This window comes from Lampris incognitus, chromosome 13, assembly GCF_029633865.1.
Source record: "Lampris incognitus isolate fLamInc1 chromosome 13, fLamInc1.hap2, whole genome shotgun sequence".
Taxonomy (NCBI): Eukaryota; Metazoa; Chordata; class Actinopteri; order Lampriformes; family Lampridae; genus Lampris; species Lampris incognitus.
In genome coordinates, this window is record NC_079223.1 from 34,852,825 (window position 1) to 34,872,690 (window position 19,866).

General features: G+C 43.9%; 1 protein-coding gene across 1 annotated transcript in view; it reads left to right on the forward strand.

Moving 5' to 3' along the window:
- The first annotated feature begins 1,004 nt into the window (after positions 1–1,004).
- The window catches only part of zcchc24 (zinc finger, CCHC domain containing 24), a 45,854-nt gene continuing 26,992 nt past the window's right edge, over positions 1,005–19,866 (forward strand). Inside the window, exons 1-2 of the mRNA XM_056291769.1 lie at positions 1,005–1,437; positions 5,799–5,999. Of these exons, the coding sequence (XP_056147744.1) occupies positions 1,201–1,437; positions 5,799–5,999 (438 nt within the window). The 5' untranslated portion in view covers positions 1,005–1,200. The remainder of the gene's footprint in view (positions 1,438–5,798; positions 6,000–19,866) is intronic.

Sequence of the window (19,866 nt, forward strand, 5' to 3'; positions counted from 1 at the left end):
CGGCACAAACATATTCAACGACGGAGGGCTGCGTTGGAACATGTGACAAAGTCAATCAAACTATATGGATGGATGGATATTTTTCTTAAAAAAAAAAACAAAAAAAAAAATCTAATAGCGAACGTACAAATATTACGCAATCAACGGACGGTTTGTGATGTCGTGTAATGAACACAAGAGGGCGCCCCTTTTCAATTTAGTTGAGTTACGCCCCGACCTGTCGGTTATTTCGGCTGGGTCAGCCCTCTAGCTAAGAGAAATCGACATCACAAATGTTCTTTCTAATATCTTATTCTGTGTTTGTTAATAATTAACCATAAGTGCATGTGGCTACTTATTAGAGGTCCATCGCTTCCTAATACGTTTACAGAGATTTTAGAGTTAATGGGGCTCAGTACCCTCACTGAGGGAAACACAACGAATATTATTAGCAATATTATAGTTCAAAGATGAAAACTGTTGACCAGTCGAGTCTATAAATCATCAGATTAAGACAGTGTGTGTGTGTGGGGGGGGTGTCGAAAGATGGGAGTCAGTTGTTGAGTGCAGACTTCTCACGCCTGCCTGTCCCTGAATAAACAATACAAATCACACCTCCATCTGTACTATACCTGAATAAACAAATCATTTACTCACTCATCCCTTGATCTCATCTTTGCCTCTCTACCACACCACACCACCCACACCCGCACGCACACACACACACACACAAGACAAAAAATTATATCAAATGTAAAACCGGTTGTGCCACAACAAACATCGGTTCCTGAGCAAAACATTTGAGATTATCCATCAGAATCACTAATACGGAGTACGACCAGCCAATAATCTCACACAGTGTTGAATTATTATTCATGTGAATTGGAAAGCAAACGGTCATTCGCCTGCGTCTGCCGTGACGCACAGCCGTCACCATTGCATATCCAATGAGCTTCTCGCTTCCCCTCTGTAATAAAGGGAGATAACGGGCCATGGGGAGCGGGTGAAAACTTTTTATTCTGAAATGTTAGAGCCATGACCGTTGCCTATCAGCTGACTGGGACTGAGCTCCCGGCGTGAGGAGGTTAGGGCTCAAACGGGAGGGTAAAGGAGCAATTTGCGTTGCCGGGAAAGGGGGAAAAGGAAAAGTGAGCAGCAAATTCGGCGAGAGTTGAGACCACTCCAAGAATCTGGAACAGCCACTTTAAACTCATTTGAAAGATGAGCTTGTTGTCTGCCATAGACACGAGTGCCTCCGTGTACCAGCCTGCGCAACTTCTCAACTGGGTCTATCTCTCCTTACAAGACACCCACCAAACCAGCGCTTTTGACGCGTTCAGACCCGAACCAAACTCTTCCCACCCGGATCTGAATTTCACCAAGACTCCCGCGGCGGATTTGAGCTCCTCTCTGAACTCCAACTATCTCAACAACTTCTTTCAGCTCCAGCGAAACGAGGTGAAGAAAGATGGCCTGCCGGCCACTCTCTGTCTCTAAAGATTGTCGTATGTCTAGAAAAGCCTTGGCTTATAAGTAAGACTGTTCGCATGTTTTGTGTTGGGCGCTGTTCGGCAAATGTTTGAGCATGTACAACACAGGCTATTCTGGTCGACTAGATAACACATATCCGCCATGATATTCCCTATACGGAGAATCAAAGCGGGGTTTTCTCCCCAACAGCACCATACAATTAGCCCGTTTTTTTTCTTCCTTTTTGGGGGGGGGGTATTTTAACAACCCATCAGAACAGAGCATTCAGACATTCAACAGCTCCGACACATAGGTGTTGAAAAGTAATAACATATTCCTGGATTATTACACCAGCTGTAATAACATTTTATGGGATTTTCCTAATTTTTAATTTGTTGCTCTCAACTGCTCCATCCGCTGCCCCCCCCCCCTAATCCATCTGGGAAACTGTGGGCAACTGAGCCCAAGTGGTTTGGTGGGCTGGCTCAGATTAGGATGCAGGGAAGTCTAATTGATGTGCTCAATCAATTAAAGATGAAACTGGCAGTTCAGACAAAACTATGTAGCGTAAGAGTTTCAATTAGTCATTTTTTTTGTTTTTGTTTTTTTCTATTCTGGTTATCAGTGAGAGAGATTCCCCCATGCACTCTTCCGCTCAGAGGAGAGAAATAGATCGTGGCAACAGACAATGTTTGCACGTTGTCTATTGTTTAAAGTCACTTGTAATCTTCAGAGACAAACGCCAGCAATGATATGCAGGGTGCAAACCCGACCGGCTCGTACCGTGGATAGATGCCCCCCACCCAGCTGCAAAAGGATCCTATTCTGTACGGGGTAAAGAATAGGGAAATAATGGGCCTCTCGATTTAGCTTGAAGTTATCTTTGCTGCTTTGATGCGGGCTACGATGATGCAATGTGTTTAGAGTACAAGTTGTTTGTTATGGCAGTAAACTCAATATCTGTAGCCAGCATCCATTTATTATGCCAGTGATCATATAGACTTTGAAGCCCTTTAATGTGAAACAGTCGTCTGAAATACATTCAGAGACACTGTGTAATAGTACACAGTCCCCTTGAGCATTAAGACTTGCAAAATGAAAAAAACATACACTGAGTCTGGAAACGGTTTGGGGGGGGGCGTTTTGTAACCTCCTTGGTAGGCCAGCTAAAATAAACCACTCTGAGATTTGATCGAGAGATGAGTTACATGCAGTTGGTTTTGCTGTCAGAGATCACACAACAGTCTGTTCAAAGCGAATTGGGGGATAAATTAATGCATTTGATGTGAGCAAGACAGTTTAAAGAGGAAATGACTTAAACTGTGGTACGAGCCCAGCATACTTGTTATTAACTTCATCAACTTGCAGCATGGTTATTTTGTGTTGCTTTGTCTTGCCATGCTGTCTCTCTGCTTCTCTTTTGATTTACTCCCGTGATGAAGGGGATGCCTTTGCTGCAAAGACAAGTCACATTTGAACATGACTGTTTTTTTTTTGTTGGTCAAATGAAGGTTGCAGTCAAGGGCAAAAAAAAGGATGATTTTCACAGGTTTACAATTTCATTTCGCTTTCCCATTCTAGGACTGCACCTGCAGTTCGGATCAGAAGGCCCTGTAAAACTTTTTAATAATAACACCAAATCCTCAAGTCTTGCCTCATAACCAGGCACACACAGATATCCTAAACGTGTCCCCCTTTGCAGCACTCCCTTGGTTTGAAACCCAACAGTGTGTGTGTGTGCCTACCCCCGGGATGTGACACTTCACTCCCGGATCTGTAAAAACATTTGACCGCTCACAGGATGAGCTGCACAGTGCAGGGAGGGAGTCACCTCTAGTTTGGTCTTCACTGCGTTTGCCAACACACACACACACACACACACACACACACACACACACACACACCTCTCTCTCCCTGTCAGTTGCGCTCTCTCTGCCTCAGTCAATCATTCACACACACCACACACACACACACCTCACTCTCTCTCTCTCTCTCTCTCTCTCTCTCTCTCTCTCTCTCTCTCTCTCTCTCTCTCTCTCTCTCTCTCTCTCTCTCTGTCAGTTGCGCTCTCTCTGCCTCACTCAATCATTCACACACACACACACACACCACACACACACACACCTCTCTCTCTCTCTCTCTCTCTGTCAGTTGCGCTCTCTCTCTGCCTCACTCAATCATTCACACACACACACACACACACACACACACACACACACACAAACAGTCTCTCTCTGTCACCGTCTGTCAGTCACTCTCTCTCTCTCCCTCACTCAATCATTCACTCACACACACACACACACACACACACACACACACACACAAAATAAATAGACTAATAGGCTCACCCATCATTAGCAGAGGTGTATGAAGTGTGTTTCTGTCAGGGAAACACCAGGAGTTAATTCTAAGGCTAGAGTAAAGCTACGTAAGGATTTAGGCAGGAAGATATTAGTCACGGATTAAAACAACTGGCAGGTGAAAGACAAATGAGCAAAGCCATTTGATAGATTTAAAAAAAAGAAAGAAATTGAATATGGGTCCAGGAACTGAAGTTGGTTTTGGTTTGCAGGACCTAACGGTCTTGGACTTCGCCGTCTCGGACATTAGCGCTGACCCAGTTGCCAAAGTGTAAGGTTTCTCTGTGCTATGCAAATTTAGAAAATTAATGTCCAAACAGCACCGGGATATCCCAAAGATAAACATTACCCTCAGTGACAGAGAGTTGAATCGGTTCATCTGGACACCACGTTTACTGAGAGAGAAACGTTTCGCCTCTCGTCTAAGTGACCTCTTCAGTCTCAACACACTGCAGGTGTCCCCACCCTAAACAATACAGTGGCATAATGACCGAAACCAACGGCCAGTTTCATATGCAGATTGCCGGGATCATTAATTAGAGTTACAATGGCCATGTGTACTATTCAGAGGATTGGGGAATAGTACTCTTAGCCCCCCCCCCCCCCAACTCAGTTCAGGGATGGTCGTTCCCTCTTCACATAGATGGCCTCTTTGACTCCCCATTCAAACCAGCGTTCCTCCATATCAAGGATGTGCACATCCTCCTAAGAGTACATCTGTCGCCATCTTGCAATGCTGTGATTGCAACCATTCCCAAATGCTCTGTGAACAGTACACATGGCCCTTGTCACTCTAGTTAATGGTGACAGTAAGTTGAATATGAAACTGGTCGTTGGTTTTGGTCATTATGCCACTGTATTGTTTATAAGGGTGGGGATACCTGCAGTCGGTTGAGACTAAAGAGGTCACTTAGATGAGTGATGAAACATATCTATGAACTGATTCAACATTCTGTGAATGCCTTACCTGGATTATTGAGCATGCATAATGACATTACCCTCAGTGCTGACATCAAGATTGTCTTTACATTTCATAGGACAACTCACAAGCTTATTTCACTCAACAAAAAAAAAAGGTGATAAATTGACACATTTGATGTGTTATCTGAAAAAGTGGCGAGGTAACAACTGAGTTTGTGGCTAAAACCATTGATTATGTCAGTGGATGTCCTGTTCAGAGCTAGCTGAATAGTTCTGAGAAAGTAATCGGTATTTCCGTTTATTTTTCCTTTGTTGACCACTGAAGGAAAAAAAAAGAACATGAATTGTTTTACTTTACAGTCTGTACGGCTTAACTCAAAGGTCAATTCTCGTACCTCCTTTCGTCCATTGACTGTATTGGTATTCAGAAGGCATCCACTGGATTGACTAGGCAGTGGCATGCAGCATGGCTCGCTGGGTGTCAGAGCTGACTGCAGACAGTGACCATGGCTAGTTTGCCTCCAACAGCGCATGGTGAAGGTACTGATGTTCCACTGACTGGCAACAGAGCTTGCTTCCCTTCTTGTATACAATGAGTCATCCTCTATAAAGTCCTGTCTTTCTCTGCGGACACGCTCAGTACTTTTCCAGCTCATAAGCACAGCTGGGCCTCTCGCCAGATGTTCTGAATTTAATGAGAGAAATGATCTTGGAGGGTTTTCCGCGTAAGAGAAAAAAAAATAGGACAGAACAGTCAAAGGAAATTGATGATTAAACTCAACATGTCAAACTCGCCAAACCAGAAATGCAGTGTTTTGTGTGATATTCCCACGTGACACTGTAGTACAGCATCTTGTGTGTGTGTGTGTGTGTGTGTGTGTGTGTGTGTGTGTGTGTGTGTGTGTGTGTGTGTGTGTGTGTGTGTGTGTGTGTGTGTGTGTGAGTGAGTGTATATAAGCATTCTAAAATCTACTCATTTTCCATGGTTCATTTTCTGTCTTTGGAAAGATATTTTTAAGTCTGCAGGGCAAATCTTGACCAGATTTTCTAAATCTTTCTATATTGCAGCCCTTAAACAACAATGTGTATAAGAACGTGTCGCCTTACGGGTCCCTGAACAACATCGTGGATGGGCTCAGTTCCTTGACGGACCATTTCTCCGACCTCTCCCTTTCCTCAGAACCAAGAAAGCCCAGCAAGAGGCCCCCACCCAACTACTTGTGCCACCTGTGCTTCAACAAGGGCCATTACATCAAAGACTGCCCGCAGGTGAAAGAATTGTGCATCATCCCATTTAGGTCACATACAGTCACTTAGCTCTAGCTTGCATGTCAAATCAGTCTAAAGTCATAATGTAGTATAATTTAATAGAATAAGCAGTCAAACACAATTATGAAAATATAATTTAATTTCAGTGTCGAATAGTAACTTGGCCTCTTGCATCATGTCAACTTTGCAGTGATTTCATTGTTTTATCTGTGTCATGTGCTGTCATTGAAGCCGATGATGCCTCCAAAACGTTTTGCAGCAATTGAACATGTCTCTTTTGCATGTCAGTGTTTCTTGCTGTGTCTCCATCTCCATCTCTGTCCTCATTTTTTCTCTTTCTCATGCTCACTATTTCACTCTTTCTGTCTTTCTGTTGCTGCCTTGCCTCTCTCTCTCTCTCTCTCTCTCTCTCTCTCTCTCTCTCTCTCTCTCTCTCTCTCTCTCTCTCTCTCTCTCTCTCTCTCTCTCTCTCTCTCTCTCTCTCTGGCTCTGGTCTGACCTACTTGTAAACAGACAAGCCTCTGTCTTCTGTAGTCGTGTGTGTGTGTGTGTGTGTGTGTGTGTGTGTGTGTGTGTGTGTGTGTGTGTGTATATGTGTGTTAATTGCCACGCAGTTGGGCTTTACATGGCGAGAAACCTATCTGAGAAATTTGCAACTGTTGTTACTAAACTTGTTTGGTAATTTCAAGAGTCAAATATGAAATTGTGTAGATTCTCCATCTCGAGATTTCACAATATCATGGTAGCTGCATGTCCTGTTTGACCTGATTTTCCAACATGTTAGCAAATCAAGTGGAATAACCCATGGTGTTTTTGCAAAATTGAGATGAATTTAAACGAAGAATAATTTGCCACAATTGTGTTCTTCTCCATCCCAGTCATTTATGATGCAGGCATTTTGTGTAAAGCAAATAAACGCAATCATGGCAAACCAGCAACAAGCTCCAGCTGTGAAGTCACATTCACATACTAACAAGTGATCATTGACGTCTACAAATTTGTCATCTTCAAGAGTATGTATTGATCTGGTACAAAAAGCATTGCTGCAAGGTTGTTAATATCATCCTAGCCATTTGACTTATATTTGGATATAGATAATCTGAGCAATGCAAAGCTTTGTGGGAACTAGGCCAAGGCCAGTGGGACTAAATAGTTAACATAGGTTGATGTTTGACCTATACATCTTGACCTATACATCTCTATTGGAAATCATGTTGCTGTTTGAATTCTATTCAAGGTATAGACACAGATGTATTGAATGAAACAGAAAACTAAAAATATCAGATAACCCAATATGCCTTTTGATATAGCTGCAGCGCCAATATGTGTAATAGCAGACTGCAGTACAGTGTGTGACGTGTTGACTGGGTTACAAGAGATATTGTGGGACGAATTAGCCTAGACATCTGAATTACTGTGCCAGTTCTCATATTTGGCTTTTTGAGAAGTCTTTTTGTGCGGCAACTTGTAAAAGAAAACTTTGTGGCCAGAACTGAGGTCTGAAAATGATATGATTTCATAAGAGGAGCACATTTTGTCATTTTCCCTCCGAATTAAGGTTTTTTTTTGACAGTGACAGTGTTTTTGTATTGTGGCTGGTATCTATCTATCTATCTATCTATCTATCTATCTATCTATCTATCTATCTATCTATCTATCTATCTATCTATCTATCTATCTATCTATCTATCTATCTATCTATCTATCTATCTATCTATCTATCTATCTATCTATCTATCTATCTAATCTATCGACATATGTATATATTCCTCTTCTGTCTATGCGGCTGAGGTACAATAGAGTAACCTCCATCACTGAGTCTATGTTGCATGGGATGGTAATGAGGAGCAGATGTGAGATTACAATGCTTTGACTCCCTTTATGAAAGATGATTACTGGTCTCAGGAGATCTGTAAAAGATGTGTCCACCGATGAAATATCTCCTCCATAGCTCCAAACACCAATATGAGGGAATTAGATCATCTGATGACAACACCTACAGTATTTTTTGGGAGGTGGTATATCATGTGCCGTACAACTCTTGGCATTTTTCTACCTTAAAAGTGGTTCTGTGTTTATGTATTTGTTTTTTTTAAATTTCGTTTTATTTAACTTTTGATCAGGTGGGAGTTGAGTAATAAGTGTTCATTTATCTTTTTTTGTACTGTAAATCCATGCATATTTGGCAACGCTGTGATCTTGAACTTTTGAACCAGTGATCTTTGGAGAGCCAAAATGTGACGAGTCAGTGAAAATGCTATCATTTTGTTTTGTTAGGAAGAAAATCCCCTTGACAGTACCCCCTTACTCTTACCATTTTATTTTGTCCTATTACCCTTCGATCATAATTATCATAAACTCCCGAGCTTCAGCAGGTGAAGGGGGAGACTGGAGAGTTTCATACACCGCTGTATTATTTTTATGCTCGTTTTTCCACAATTTTGTATCACTTACAGTTGCAAGTTGAGTAAGAATCCGGCCCCATATCTTCAGAAGAGAGAAGAGGTTGCTTCAGGGAACTCTGGTTAGTCGAGTAGAGACAACAGGCAGGGCAACAGCTGCCCAGTGCTCCCCGTCACGACAACTGAGGTGTTATGTAAACTGGCTTTTATACAGAAAATGAGATCGCTCCCCCAGTTATGAGCAGAATGTCCCTCACTGCCACACTTTGGCCCCCTGCCAAGATGTCTTCCACTCACACTCATGTGCTATGTGCCCTCATTTATCAGCGGTAGGCCCCGCCTCTGATCTTTAGTAATCAAAATAATGCATTGATTGACATCTCCATGCTATTGAGATTAACTCATGGAAACTGTCTTTGCTGGAATGCAGATTTGTGGAAAAGTGGGGGTGGCTGCTGCTGCTGTTGCTGCTGCTCTGTGTGTGTGTGTGTGTGTGTGTGTGTGTGTGTGTGTGTGTGTGTGTGTGTGTGTGTGTGTGTGTGTGTGTGTGTGTGTGTGTGATCTAGACTCTTGAGTTGCCCTCACCCATTGGTGTTCATATTCGTTGTCCCCAAAGCAAGAGCTGAACTACATATTGGCGGTGTTTCAGCCCTTAAACCAAAATTCTATTTTCATGACTGTGATTTGCTTTGGTAGAAATTGCAGACATTTTAAATGGAGATAATAATAAACTGTGAAAAAAGGATTGACATTGCATTCAGCAGGACTACTTTCGACTAAACAGACACAAGCCCGAAAAAGTATCATTACTTTTCTGCCTTTTGTTTTGTTTAGTCAATGTGAAGCGATGTGTGACTTGATGTGTGATTCAGGCAATTCCGGAACCGGTTGCCAGCTACGGTTTGTTTTTTGCTTTTTTTGAGGCTCTGATTACTTTTTAACTTTTAACAACTTTAAACAACTCCTTGAGACCTTTGGATTATTTTAATCGATTTTATGGTTGGCCTATTTTATGGATTTTACCTTATCATCGATTGTTTGCACTGACTGCCTACACCCATGATGAGAACCGCGTGGACTCAACTCTCAGCTGACTCAGCTAATGTATAATTTCCACTTTCTTTTCTGTGAACACCTATCAATATAACTATGCCTTATAAGGACTGCCTAAAAGCAATAAATGACATTACTAACCTCAAAGATGATATCCGACTGCTCTCAGATGAACTGAGAAAAAATGACTTTTATCCAATTTTATTGACACCGAAGCCACACAGCCCAAAACAATCTCAGTTATGAACTCAGCTGTCTCTGATACTATCCTCTGGGACCCATCAGCTCGTTGCCAGGCTTCCTCCTGCTCCACTCCCTGCTCACAGGTTACCTGGTCGTAGGTGGTAGTCAGACGTGCCTCACTTCCGCCCATAAAACTCTCACATGTCATTTTACCATGCTACCCGCTGATGCCACAATTCACCCTGTTGATGTCCCTGTGGCCGATGCTGTTCCCGTGGCCGATGTTGCTCTTGACCACATGGAACTGGTCCCTACTCCAGCTGGGACTACTCCTGCTGCAATGGCTGCCCTGGATGCTGCGGTGGTTGACCCACCTCCTACTGCCGCTGCCACCGCGGGTCTTCCTGCGCGGGTCCCACAGCACTGTCCTCCCCGGTGTTCGGGCAGGTTGGTCACTCCCAGTCCCAATGCTTCCTCAGGCCAACAACATTCATTCCGTCCCAAGACTGTCCCTGAAAGCAGTGTCAATCAGTCACCCAAACATCTCTTCCTCCCACTACCTTGATCGTTGGGGACTCTATAGTCCAAAACTTCTCATGGACATGTACTAATGATCCCAAGGGCTATGCTGTCCGGAGCTTGGCTCCTGGTAGGGTCACCCAAAGCAGATAGGTCAAGGGGGAGGTTCCAGATGAAGCATGATCCAACAAAGATCTCAATGGCAGAACTGGCAGAAGACAATGCCAGTGAAGGTGGATGAAGGCTGCAACAGAGGGTGGTCCCCAATCGTCTTGGTTCCCCATGCCATTGGACTCTGGCCGCCCCCTGCCAAAGACTGTGTGATGGCTGCAGGGGCGTCAGCTTCTACCTGTAAAAAGCTGTCACACGCAGGCGTCCTCCCACAAGGATACTGACAAGGACCTAGAAGGACAGTCATTACTCGACCCCGAGTGACTGCCAATGATGATGATAGTCCGAAACATCCGCTTCGTAAATGTGGTCACATGCTGCTTTCCTGGAGCTACTACTCCTGAGATCCTGGAGAAACTCCCAGGACTCCTGGATTCATTTTCGACAATTATGAAGTAATTTCCACGGTGGCTCCAATGTCACTGCCCGTCAGCAGCCCGAGCTGGCAAAAGGTGGTTTTATCCACCTTTTTAAGCTCTCAACAGTTGTGGAAAAAAACACTATTATATCTGGCTCAATTCCCACACTGGGTCACAGGGTGGGGCATGTTAACAGAATTCTCAGCCTTCATACGTGGCTCCAGTCCATGAGTATAGCACACAACATTGGATTTGGTCACAACTTTGACTTGTTCTAGGAGCGCTGCTCTCTGCACAGAAGAGACGTTCTTCACCTGAACATGCTAGGGTTAGGTAGTCGCATGCTTGCTGCTAATTTTCAGCATGAAGTTCTGTCCTCCACATGGGATAGACTATTTACATCATACTTGCCTCCCTGAACCCTCTTCTTTCACCTTTCCCACAACGATGACTAGCCCATCCTTCACTCACACCTACTCCCCCTTATGGTATGATTGCACTGCTGTTGGACCTCTTGCGATTCCTGACCATATTACCAACAGACATCATTACCCTCACCATCACCACAACATCATACGTGAATCAGTCCAATCTCTGTCCCCTCCCTCAGTCCTCACAACCTATCACAAAGCAACGTCATCTGAAACTGGTTTTGCTCAACACTCAATAACAAAAGCCTCATTCTGAATGAATGTATAACTGATAGTTACCTTGACTTCCTCTGCCTCACTGAAATTTGGCATAAACCTTGAGAACAGGGGTGATGTGGTCACGGGGGTGGGACTGAATAAGCAGGCGAGAAACAGAGGGCTGGATGTACTGGAGTTTGTTTAGGACTTTGGATGATGAGTCGTAGAGAATGCTGTTGTAATATCCAATTCAATATGTGATGAAGGCATGGATCAAAGTTTGGGCAGCAGACAAGGAGACTGAAGGGCGGAGACGAGCTGCATTTTTTAAGTGGAAAAAGGCAGTGCTGGTGATTTGATTGATGTGGTGTTCAAAGGAGAGGTTGCTGTCGAAAATTATTCCAAGGTTGCAGATGTGTGGGGAGGGAGACAGAGTGGAGTTATCGATGGTAAGGCAGAAGTTATGAGTGGTTTTGGTGGGGGATTTGGGACTGATGATGATCATGTCAATTTTATCACAATTCAGTTTTAGGAAGTTGGCTTGCATCCATGATTTAATTTCAGTGCGGCAGTTGGCCAGACTGGAGTAAATTGTGGTGGTGATGGATTTAAGCGGAGATGCAGAGCTGGACGTCAATGGCGTAGCAGTGGAAATGGAAACCATGACGACGTCTGATGTAACCAAGGGGGAGTATGTAAAGGATGAACAGGAGAGCACCAAGCACTGAACCCTGGGTAACGCCTTGGGACAGAGCAGTGATGAAGGAGGTGCAGTAGTTGATGCTGATGAACTGTTGTCTGTTTGTGAGATATGATTTTAGCCAGGATAGGGTGGTGATGTTGAGGGAGGATTCAAGGCAGGAGAGAAGAATGTTGTGGTTGATGGTGTCGAAAGCTGCAGTGAGGTCAAAGAGGATGAGAATGCTGAGGTGGCCAGAGGCTGAGGAGAGGGGGAGGTTATTGGTGACTTTAAGGAGGGCTTTTTCTGTGCCGTGCTGTGCTGTGCTGTGCTGTGAGTGGAAACCAGATTGAAATGATTTGAACAGGTCGTTGGAGATGAAGTGAGCTTTGAGTTGGGAGGCGACAACATATTCCGGTATTTTTGACAGAAAGGGAAGCTTGGCGATAGGCCAGAAATTGCTCACGATATCAGGGTTGAGTCCAGGTTTTTTGAGGATGGGGGTGACAGCAGCCAGTCTAATTGTATGGAGGACTGAACCAGAGCTGAAGGAGGAGTTAATGATTCTTGTGTTGAGTGAGGATATAGCTGGGAGAGTCCTTAACAAGATGGGTGTATGGGTGGAGATTCAGAAGACAAGTGGAGCTTCTCATTCCTACCATAAAGTTGTACAGCTCCATTGGGGACATAGGAGAGAACTTTGACAGGGGCTGAGTGGTAAAGGGGAAGGGAGGTGTAGAGGGTGGGGGAGGTGGTCAGGTGGCTGTAGATGGTGTCAATTTCAGTTTGGAAAAATGAAAGGAAAGAATTGGACTTGTTAACTGTGGAGGAATTGGAGTAATTGTCACTGGGTTTGAGAAGTTTGTTTATTGTGGAAAAGAGCCTTGAGGTTGATGGAGCCAGAGTGTATCAGGTGTGATTAGTAGATGGATTGGGCTGTGATAAGACTGTCTTTGTATTGTTGAAGGTAGTCTGTGTAGACTTGGAGATGCACTGTTAAACCAGTTTTCTTGCAGAGTTGTTCAAGCTGGTGCTTATGGGATTTCATTTAATGGAGTTCAGGAGTATACCAGGGAGCTGAGTGTGTAAATGAGACTATTTTGGTTTTAATGGGGGCCAGCTGATCAAGACAGGAGGAGAGTGAGTCATTATAATAGTTGACAAGATCAGAGGGATTATCAGACAGCGGGGGAGGGAAGGCAGGCATTTTACTGGCAAGAAAGGCAGAGAGATCTGAAGGGGAGATAGACTTGAGATTTCTGAGGGACATTATGTGTTTGACTTGGGATGGGGATAGGGATGTCAGTGTCCATGGTGATTGCCAGGAGGTCAGAGATATTGAGGTTGAGGCTTGAGAGTTGATGTATCTTGATGTATTGTGAGACCAGTGGAGCAGATCAAATCCAGGATGTGGCCACGGCTGTGAGTGGGGAAGTTGACATGTTGTGTGGAGTTGAAGTATTGCAGCAGTTCCAGGGATTTTATGGCAGATTTACAGTCAGTGTCATCAATGTGGATATTAAAATCACCCAGGAGGAGAACGGAAGGTGAGACGGCACATAGCTGGGTCAGAAAATCAGGGAAGTCAGAGAGAAAGAAGGGGTTTGGCTTGGGGGGGGGTGACCAAGGGAGTGGGACCAGAGAGTTGGAAAACAAGGTGTTCGAAAGAATGAGCGGCAGGAATGGAAATGGTGGTTGTTTTAATGTCCTTTCTGTAAACAGCAGCGACACCACCTCCCCTCAAGATGAGGTTTATCAATCTATGTGAATCCTGTGGGGGTGGTCTGGTTTAGTGAGAAACAGTCCCTGTTCCACAATAGATCCAATTCAAAGTCCTCCTCACTCACCAAGCCCTCCACTACCATACTCCTACCCACAGCCTCCGCTGCTCTGATGCCAACCTCATTTCTCCACCCGACAGGACTAAGCACCAGACTTGGGGTGACAGAGCCTTCTCCATACCTGCCCCCTCCCTCTTGAACCCCCTCCCCAAACACATCAGAGACTGCACCGATCTGTCCACCTTCACATCATTAATCAAAACTCACCTTTTCAGAATTGCTTTTAATTTGTGATTAATGTTGTATGTTATATGTTTTTGGTGTGTTACTTTTATGTTTATTTCAACTTATGTAAAGCATCTTTGAGTATCTTGAAAAGCACTCTATAAATGAAATATATTATTATTATCATTATTAAGAGCATGACTGTATAATTTCTAGTACATTGTCACTTTTCATTGTTTGGATTGTGTTAAATCAGATGAGACATGCAGCAGTGGCATATATACGTATGTGTCCCTGAATGGCCATAAAACATAGGAAGCCAGTGTATTTGTCAAAACTTAAAGTGTAGTATGCATATATCAGTCAGTTAAAGAGAGCAGTTGAGAGGACACAGAAAAGAGGAGCAGGGCCAAAATATTCATCAGTGTTCCTGTGCTGATCAGAAACACATGAATCCCATTGATCAATGCACAGAGCCTTCTTTATCCCAATAGGATAATATGCCTTTTGTCCAAATAGTTATCATGGCAGTGGAATGTGCGTGTGTATATATAGCCTCTGCTTCAAACTTGATTTCTTTCCTCTTGATTTTTTTCCCCCCTGTAGCTTTCTTAGTGTGCAGCCTCTGGGAGAGGCCGGTGGCACTTGTGTACACTGGGTATCTCTACACCGTGGCCACCATGGACCAAATCTCATGTGTGTCCACCTAATTTCCCAGGAGAAATATATTTGTGCTGATATTGCCATTGAATCGTTTAAGTTGTTCTGCGCTGTTGAGTGCAGTGAGCAAGAATGAGAAAACACAGCTTGAATCTCAAAAGGATATCTTAACTTTGCTTTGAGAAGTACAAATGTTGACATCTCCTGTCATCCTTCCCAGTCAGCCCGAACCAGTGTTGTTTATCGGATCTGGCAGCGCCTCTATCCACACTCCTGGTCTTTATCAGATTGTGACCATATGCCCATACTGTGGTTTGGGCCTCTCACCGCCTCAGTGTTTAAGGTGGGGAATTCAGCAGCCGTTCATCCATGGTGACAAATGGTGACCGTACTCTCCAATAACAGTGTGAACATCGAGATCCAAAGCTATAGCCGTGACGTAAAGGGCCTGTCACACCACAGGCAAATGGAGTTTTGAGCTTGGTAATCTGCTATTTGTCAAAATGTTTACTTTCCCCTTTTTTTTTTCTTTGGCTCTTTCCCTCTCTTTTTCTCCCCAATTGTACTTGGCCAATTACCCTATTTTCTGAGCTGTCCTGGTCGCTGCTCCACGCCTCTGCCGATCCGGGGAGGGCTGCAGACTACCACATGCCTCCTCCGATACATGTGGAGTCACCAGCCGCTTCTTTTCACCTGACGGTGTGGAGTTTCACCAGGGGGACGTAGTGTGTGGGAGGATCACACTATTCCCCCCAGTTCCCCCTCCTCCTCGAACAGGTGCCCCGACCGACCAGAAGAGGCGCTAGTGCAGCGACCAGGACACATACCCACATATCTGGCTTCCCACCCGCAGACACGGCCAATTGTGTCTGTAGGGACGCCCGACCAAGCCGGAGGTAACACAGGGATTCAAACTGGTCATCCCCGTGTTGGTAGGCAACGGAATAGACCGCTATGCTACCCGGATGCCTGTTTACTTTTCCTTTAGTTGTGGTGACGAACGGACGACTACACTGCAATCACTGCAACCTGCTTTGTACAATGTGGCAAAACACCACAGTATCAGGTAGTCCGGTGAATTTGTTGGTTTTATAATCATTCAGGTTTCAGTCCCTGCATTTTCACAATGCTGCGCATTCCTATTCCAAATTCGCCGTCATAGTCTGGGTGCTGGGATGGTTGTGCAATAGCTTTGTTTTAATGGTTCAGTTTGTTGTTTCACAGGGCAAATAGAGGAGTTGGGGGTCGTGTGGCCTGCCTTGTCAAATACACATCGACATGGCAATTGCATATCAAATTTACAATTTATTGTTGTTACATCCCACTGACTGTGTATGGAAATCAAGTTGCCTTGTCCGGTGTGGCTCCACACACAATCACTTGGAGCGTATAGCTTCAATAATAATAAAGTTTTAAAAATGAACCGGGTCCAGACATCTTATGAGCCCCCCACCTCACCTCAAACACACTCTCAGTCTGCTTTGGCCCCTACTTTCCAAGTGTCTTGATGCAAAATCTATTCTTCTCTGTTTTTCCCAGCAGATTTTATGGGTTGTGGAAAGAAGCAAGGAACTTTTACTTAGGTCAGTGGTCTTAATGTGGTATATTACGCAAACGGTTCTTAGACAGAGCAGTCAAGGCTTAGTCTGTTAAAAGAATTAGACTTGATAGTAAAAAATAATAAAGGTCCTTATTATTTGTGCTATGTTAGTGTAGTTTTTGTAGTCCCACGCTTGTTACTTTTATGAATATATACCTTCATTCACAAGCAAAGCATCGCCTTCTAAAAACTTTACTCTCTTTCTCTCTCTCTCTGATGTATATTCGTCTAACAAAATTGGAGCGGCTCCATATCCTCTGCCGTCTTTTTAAAGTATGTTATAATTTTGTTATTATTGCAAAGTATATGATAACAGTATTGCATAAGTACAGAAAATCTTCAGTTCAGGGTTGAGGGCCTTGCTCATGGGCGTTTAAACCAAAAGCTGGAGGAGAAGAAAGCTGTCTCTGTTTCCTCTCCGACAGTTTCCTCCTGCTGGTCAGAGGATTCAAACCTGTCGCTTCTCTCAGAATTATGTTGCTGCTGCCCCCTCACATTGCATTTTCCTCAGTCAAAAAGTAACTCCCAATTTTCTCTCTTCTCCTGAATTCTCATTTTAATTTCACTGCAATCAAACTTCGAAACCGCACAATTGAAAGCTGTGCCTCGAGGGGCGAAACGTTTCTTAACCCTTGTTGTGGAAACACACTGTAAAGTTGGCTAACTCTTAGTTTCGTAGCTTTTTTTTTAAAATGTGAGTCCAATGTTGATTAGACGATGGCTCAACACTGATTATGTGGGCTTAAATGTAGCTGGAGACGTTAGCCATCCCCAGAGGCTAGTGTTCCTGGGAAAAGAACATCTTCGCCTCACTGTTTTCTCTTTCTTGTTCTCTCGCTCTCTTGCTCTCTCTCTTGCTCTCTCTCTCTCTCTTTATCACTCGCTATCGTTCTCACTTTTGATGCACTCCTCTTTTTTGCAACATGGTGAATAAACCATCCATCAATGGTGCCATCAACACTCTTGGCCATACTTCATTGTTATTTGTCACTGTTGAATGCTCCACATTTGACCCCTGGGGTGGGTTGGGGTTTTTTTGTGCCCCAGGGCCAATTTTGACAGAGCTGCAATTATTTGGTGTATCGGGGCAGACAGTTTGGATGTTTCACTCTCACCATGTCTATCAGAGACAGAGAGAGTATGGTTTGGGAGTCTGAGAAGCATGCAGAGCTTAGCGAAAGCGATGCCGAAAGAGAGAGAGCGAGAGAGAGAGAGAGCGATGCAGAGAGAGAGAGAGAGAGCGTACATCTCCCCAAAGGAAATCAAAGTTAAAAGAATGATAAAAGTGGGGTTTCCTGCCAGCTGGTTTGTGTTCTGTGCAGGAATCCTATTCTTCCTCTGGGTTTTTGCTGAGACAACAGTTGCGCTACTTCCTGTTTTGGTAACCATGACACTTAATCTCATCCTTCTGGGGCACCATTCTTGTGACGCAGGCAGGTCAGTCACCCCCCCCCCCCCCCGCTGTTAAGCCAGCAAGGCACAAGGTCGGACCAAATACAGTCAAATGAAGATGGCATCATCAAAATGATCGTTACGAGACATGTTAAATTATGTCATGAGGTTTGTTTCTAATTTGCAAATCTTTGTTAGTGTTTTTATCCATTCTTGAGTGTTTTAAATTCGGGGGGGGGTGGGGGCGACAATAGAGAGGCTGTCAGTTAGCACTTCACTTTGTCTCACCCCAAATTGCATTTGTTTCGCTTTTGTGAAATCACCGCCGCTCAACGTCTTGTCAGTCATTAAATTTACCTTGGGAGAGGAAGAACAGACTAAGTAAAATGAGACAATTGTTTTTCCACTAACTTCATCCAGCCAAACTGCTGAGCCAGCATTGCAGGATGCAGGGCATGAGCTAATAAAAGAAAATAAACAACAGTGTGGAGTGCGGGTTCAGTTCCTCCTCACAGTAATACTGTCGGAGCAAGAGAGAAATGAAGTTACCACTTCTTTATGAGATTCTGATTATCCCTGTTATTCTTTGTCTTGCAGCATTCTCCCACCATTCTTTTCAGCAATAGTCGAATCCTATATTTTTACAGGATGTAACTGTGTTGCAGGTACAACATCAACAGACAAAAGGAGATACTGTGGCCATTTTAAATAAAAAATGCCATTAACAATAACTTTACCTCATTCCGCCTGCGGTGCGGAAGTTTTGTCTCCCCCTTCTGGCAATTACAGTAATTACTTCTCTTCTTTCAGCTCACTCCAACGAGAAAAAGCTACACCAATGTTTATCCGTTTTTGTCCTCGTCGTCGATTGCTCTTTTTCTTTTTTCTTTTCGCTTCTTTTTCTTTTTTTTTCTTTTCTTTTTTCTACTATATTCCTTCCTCTGAACGCAGAGTTTCTTTTTCTCTGGAGCATCAGAAACTTTCCTTGGACGCTTCCTAAGTTTTTTCGCCATCGCTTCCAAAGCCCGGAAGCTTTCTGGCAGAAAGCCCTGAAGGCGAGCCAATCAGAGGCGTGCGAACGCTTTCATCACACGAAAGTTCAGCTCTGGCAAAGCAATCATTACTGGTTGACGTAAAACGCATCACTACACATCACCTCCGCTGCACCAGCGCGGGAATGCAGCGCGGGAATGTCGCCTCAGACACCAGATTTGAAACTCCAGTATACTGCGAAATACAGAGAAATTTAACGGGCAGTGAGAGGCGCAATCAGCATTGTGTGAACTCATTTGGCAAGGGCTTGAATGTCACGGACATTAATTTATACAAAAAGTCCCACTCAAGCTTTAAGGGACCAAGTGTCAACGACCAAATACTAAAAGCTCAGCGAGCCAGAACAGGATGATGATAGCTGAACACTGTCGTGTATTCTCATCCAAAAGAATAAGAAAACTGCAAGATAAAGTTCTTCTCGTTTATCTGAGCACGTCTAATGGCAAGTGTGGCATCGGTGTATTTTGTTATGGTGCAGCTTACCCTAACTGTCAGCCGTTAACCGAGCAACAAGTTACATGCACCATTGGTACTTTCATAAACCAATCAAGTGTGTTACCATCATAATGACTGTAACTACAACTACAAAATGTCAGCCAAGCTGACCTCCAGTAGAAATGCACACTGATGCTTAAACTGTAACTATACACAACACACACTGAGAGGAAAACACCACTGGGGAGGGAGAGGTCCAAGGACACGAGGTCAGATTTTAAATACAACATGGTATCCTGTGAGTGCACCATAGCCAGAGGGTTTGGTTGACTCATAATAACCGCTTGTCTCCCCTGATACGACCTCCCAGGTTATAAATGACATCTCACCACAACAGTACACTAAATCAAATGATTCGACCCTTGGTTACAATAGAGACTATTAAAAGCTTCAACTTTACTTAAGGAAATGTTGTGAGGCAATGCCAGAGGCTCACTCTGCTGATACGAAAATTTTACAGTGGTGACCCCACACATTTGAGTTTTCACCCATGCTATGGTACCTCAAGCTAGTTTTACTTGTAACTTTTGTGAAACATCCTAATAAATTTGGAGAAGATGGATGGCAGCTCCTTAGAGAAAAGAACTACTGTTCTACTGAAAATATCCCTATCTCTTACATCCATGTCTGGCTTGCATCTCATCTTGTTATTTGCACTGGTTGAGG